General features: G+C 48.5%; 1 protein-coding gene across 1 annotated transcript in view; it reads right to left on the bottom strand.

Moving 5' to 3' along the window:
• NRN1 (neuritin 1) overlaps positions 1–2,699 on the bottom strand; it is a 9,028-nt gene extending 6,329 nt beyond the window's left edge. Inside the window, exon 1 of the mRNA XM_085321631.1 lies at positions 2,471–2,699. Within this exon, the coding sequence (XP_085177757.1) occupies positions 2,471–2,525 (55 nt within the window). The 5' untranslated portion in view covers positions 2,526–2,699. The remainder of the gene's footprint in view (positions 1–2,470) is intronic.
• Between the last annotated feature and the right edge of the window lie 2,637 nt (positions 2,700–5,336).

Raw genomic sequence — 5,336 nt, 5'->3', positions numbered from 1 at the left:
AAAAAAAAAAAAAAAAAAAAAAAAAAAGCGGAGAGACGAGGGTCTTGCCCGCTTAAACGAGAACGGGATTTCTCTTGAACCAGGTCGCTTGTGCCTTGCCGTGCTTCTGTCCTTCCTCCTCCCGCCCTCCCCGCCGCCTCTCCCTTCAAATATAAAAACGAGCAGCAATTTGCARTGCAGAAGGACCGCAGGAGCCATCCCTAGCTGAGCTTGTCCCTTCCTGAAACCGGCTTCTGTCCTCTAAGTTTGCATGCCCTTTAACTACGCCTGGTCCCCACGTCCTCTCTCCGATCACCTTCCACTTAGGCTCACCACCAGCTCCCTCCCCTGTGTCACCTTCCAAAATGTCACTGATTTCGGAAAGCTCCCAATCCTCACTGCCCAAATAYATATATATGTGTGTATACATATGAATATATTAAAGCCGCGGTACCGGTGCAGAGGAGCAAACAAACACATTTTGGGAACAAGCCGAACACCCATTTCACACGAGCCGCTACTGGGGCCGGGGCAAACGCAGCCCCTTTGCAAAACCCGCACCGACAACCAGAAGGGGCAGCTGACTTCGGAAGTGGTGGTGGTGGGGGGAAGTTTACCCGAAATACTGAAGGAGGAGCAGAGAAAAGTGAAGCCCTCCGAAAGCTTAAAATCCGTCCTCTCTTGGGGCACCGCAAAGCGACCGCACCGTCACCATCTCCGCGGTGGGCAGCAATATTTGGGGGTAACTTTCCAAATGACTGCTCATGCTCACACCAGCCTGGGGACGGCGATTCCCAGCGACTCTAGCTGCCTTTGAAATTTCACCATGAATAAAATCCTCCCTCGGTCGAATCAAATAAACACGAATGAGGTAATATCCTCCTCCTCCAAATGAACAAACAAACAAAAATGCAAGGGCTAAAATTAAGGATAACATCCAAATAATGCCTTCCTCTTCCTTTCTTTGACAGCACAAAAAATGGCCTTCCGAAGAGTTCAGCATCATTTAAAATGGAATGATAATATGAATAGAGGGGTTTGCATCGTATATCCACGTTTTCCAGAGGTCAATATTTCATCGTAATATTTCGTATTTTTTTTTCTTTTACTGATGAGGGATTGTTCAAAGCATTTTGCCTCCTTCCTTCCTCTCTTTCTTGTTCTCCCTCCCTCCTCTCTCTCTCTCTCTTTTTTTTTCCTTTGGTACCCACAAAACGCTGCAGAGATTGTCTGGCGAAGAGGGCGACCCAGCGAAAGGATCTCTAAATAGCAATGCTGAGCATTTTTTTTTTTGTAGCAGAATTCCTTTGCAGGAAAATATTTTCAAGGGTCTCTTCACACCTGCCAATTTGGATAATAAAAGACGTGCTTTAATTGCCCTTTCATCGAACCCCAGTTTTGGATCATGATCAAGAATATATGCAATATGTGATCTTTAAAATTTGCCTGCACAGGACCAAGGTGGTCATTAACTTGGAGACTGCTTAATATCTATAACTCAAAAAAAAAAAAAATACTTCAGCAAGAAATGTTGAATAAAACGAGCGTAAGAGCAAGCCAATAAAAAGAACTAGAAAAAAAATAGACATTGAACAGAAACAGCAACGAACACACAAAAACACATAACAGAGTGGAGGGAAACCTGCACTATTTTAAGTAACTTAACATATTTAGGCATTTTGGAACATATATAGACAAATTTGGACGTTTTTGACAGTGATTCTCTTTGCACAAAATTAACGATCAGGCAGTGGGATTTCGCGATTCTTTTTGGTTTTTATTTGCTCAATCTCCGCATTCGGGCTCCTTTTTTTTTTTTTTTTAGTTTGTGCTGGGGTTTTGTTTGCTTTTAGGCTGCTGCTCGGCAAAAAGGAGAACCTCCAAGTTACTAAACAGAACCCTTCGCTTGTCCCTGATCTTCTGCAAAAAAAACTTTCCACTAGATCTCTCACTAGCCATTTTGTGCCAGTTAGTATGTCTCTGTCCCTCGGGGCCGCGGGAGGAGGGGATTTCTTAGCACTGGAGTCCCTAAATTGTCACTGGTATGGGATGCACTGTATATCCAAAAAACCAAATACAAATTCAATCATTCATGGGGACGGAATAGAGAGAACAGGGAGAAAGGGAAAAGAGGAAGAAGGGAAAATGGAACTGTGAATAAGCATGCATTAGTTTAGGAAAACGAATAACAAAAGTGATTCAAGAGGAATAAGGAATTATTTCTCTTTCTTTCAGAACCGCCTGAATTGGCATCTTGAAAAATCACGAAAATGACAGCAAAAAGGAAAAAAAAAAAAAAAAAAAAAAAAAAAAAAGCAGAGAGCGAGCAGAGAGCGCACAGAGCAGAGAGCCAGCGAGCGAGAGTACATTCCTCAGCCCCATCGCCACAAATCACGGCAGTAATTTGAGGTTATTTAGACATTCCCTTTCTGCATGCATCAATTGGGGTTTGGTGCATAAAACTTGATACATAATTTGGCAGTCCACTTACCTATCTGTACAGCAAGGATCAGAGAAATATATCTGCCGTTCAACTTAAGTCCCATCCTACATTTAGTAAAACCATTTGCGGCTGCAGATCTTTAAATAGTTACTTTGGAGAACGTGGGGGAAAGCTGAAAAATAGGCATTGCCAACAAGTTCCGAGCAGCGGAGGACTTTGCAGACAAGGGGGGAGACAGAGAAGAAGGAGAGAAAGAGGGAGAAATAGAGAGAGGGAGAGGAGGGATAGCTGGGAATGGTTCACTCCATTAGGAGGGGGCGGAGGAAGTACAGCCTCACGCCCACGACTAGCCCTGACGTGGGGGGATGACACTGACTGTTTTTTTTTTTTTTTTTTTTTTTTTTTAATGCACCTTGGAAGAGAAACGCCATTTATAGGCATCGCAGCCTGCATTCATCCAGCTCCCGCTTTCCCTGTGCCCCACCGGCCCCGCTAATGGCCGTGAAACCTCCGCGCCGCCACGGGGTCCCCCCCGACCTGCCCCGCAGCCGGGACCGTCCCCTCGGGGCGGCGGGCAGGAGCGCGCACACACGCGCGCACACACGCGCGCGCGCACACGCGCGCACACACACACGGGAGCCGCCCCCCGAGGGTGGGGATAGCACCGCAGAAATCCCCCTCCCGCCCCCGGGCCGCCCCGTCGGGGCTGGCCCGGCCCCCGCGCTGCAGAGGAGGGGGGAAAGCGGTGCCCTCCCCCCGCCCCTCCCCCACCATGACGTCACCCCCAGGCTAGGGGGAGACGGCGGAGGCTGGGCTCTCCCGGCCCCGCAGCCTGTGCCGGCTCCCCGACAGCGCGGGGCCGCCGCCCCCTGGAGCCCCTCTGCTCGTGATGCGGGGCTGGGGCACCCGGGGGCCCTCGCTCGCCCACCACTCCCACAGCTGGTCCGCTACGGCTGKGCCTCAGGGAGCCCGCGGGTGCTGGGGCCCGCAGAGGGGCTGGCCTGGGCATGGGGTGCCACTGCTGCACATCCTCCTGGGATGAAGCACCAAGGGGGACTGCAGATTGCACATGTGGTGAGGTGGGATGAAGGTGCTGGGGGTAAGGGGGGCCATCAGCCAAACCTATGTGTGGTGCTGCCCATGCCCAGGAATTTGGGGTTCAYGTGTAGTCTGACATCCTCCCAGGGTGCTCCTCAAGGCCACCTTACTTGGAGAGCAGCATAGGAGGAGGCTAAGGTCCCCCACGTAGCCTATTCACAGGATGAAGATACCAGCCAAAAATGCCGTTCTCCCCTTCTTCCCCTTGGCTCTTCTGTCACGCAGTTATTACCCCCAGTACAGCTCTGACCTTCACCAAGCCATCTATAACAGCACGAAAGGGAAGCTGCCTGGAGCAGGAACTACCATGCACTTTCGCTCCTCAACATCCTGTGCCCACCTAAGCAGCTGTGTGCTGGCAGCACTGCAGTATCCTGGCCCAGCTGTGCTACTAGTTGCATCCTCTTCTACAAACTGCCTGTGACAATCCTGAAGCCTGAAAAGGAGAGGGGCAGCAGCGACCAGCGTGGATCCCCATAACCACTATGGGCTACAAGTGCCTGAAGATTGACGTGCCAGGAGAGGGCTTGCACAGGATTAATGAATCAGAGCAGCTAGAAGGAGGTAAACTGGAGGGCAAGATGAAAAACTTCCTTGCTGAGAGCACCATTCACAAAATAAAGCTAGTAAATGCCATTGCCTCTTTATGTCAACATAATGCGTGCAGTGACAGCCTGCACATGCATCCACTTAAACCAACCATGAAACCCCAACCTCTTTCTTCAACTGGAAAGCAGGGATAATGTTGAGTACTTACTCTAACAGTCAGCTGGAGACCTAGAGATGAAAAACGTTTGCTCGGCTCAGCTCCTCTACCTCTTCCACCACCTTTCTCAGCTCCACTTTTTCTCCATGTTTATATATCTCCACTGTGAATGGTGAACTGGATTAGAAGATAGATCTGACTGAAAACCTACCTGAGCAATTAAAAATAAGATTTGTTTTCAATGTGCTTGGTTCCCTGAGCCAGCTCATCATGTATAGACACATTAGCAAGTGCAGCATAAGCATGGCCAGTGGATGCCTCTTCCCATGGCAGCTTGCACTTCAATTCAGTCCAAGCAACCATGAAGATGCAGCCCAGAGTAGAGATGGTGAATTGTTTTTCGCATATTCTTAAAGATATTGGTGGCAGAAAGGCAGCTAAAACTAAGCCTTTGGACTCTGTGCTGATGTTATTTTCAGCAGAAGAAAATATGCAAATTTAAGCTGGAGTTAAGGTGAAACACTTTTACCTAGCTCCATGCTGTTGTGGCAATGGGTGCTTTTGCAATGCAACAGAGATGGAGGCAAGTGTCTAAAGGTGGAGCTCTGTCCTCGCCCCTGGGGGGAGCAATTAGACAACTCAACAGTTGTTGCATGTCTCACAGTTGGTGTATTATCAGCACATATGAGGAAGAGGATGAATGGAGTATAGGTTGAGGTACAAAAAAGAAGCGTTGAACCTACCAGCTCTCGGCAGCTCAGTCACTTGTGGCTACATTTGCTGGTAAGAAAGAACAGGCATGCTTATAGAAGCAGTAGGGGTGGAGGCTTGTTTTATACCTCTGCCCTACTGATGATTGTATTGGTTCATTTATGTATTTTTATCTGCTACTTTTTTCTAAGGGTAGACATGCTATAGGTGCMGATTAGGGTTGAGCTAGCTCAGAGAGGCTTATGTTGAACATGCTTTTGACATCACACCATGTAAACCTTCTTTGGAATGAACTTTAGGGCAGTTCCGATGCAGAGTCATAAAGGGTTTAGTATCTGTCTTAATCTCATAAGAACAGACATTTCTGGGGAATTTCTGGCCACCTCACCCCCCCCCCCC

This window comes from Rhea americana, unplaced genomic scaffold (assembly GCF_003343005.1).
Source record: "Rhea americana isolate MKP2758 unplaced genomic scaffold, rheAme1 scaffold_70, whole genome shotgun sequence".
Lineage (NCBI taxonomy): Eukaryota > Metazoa > Chordata > Aves > Rheiformes > Rheidae > Rhea > Rhea americana.
This window is presented reverse-complemented; position numbering and strand designations above follow the sequence as displayed.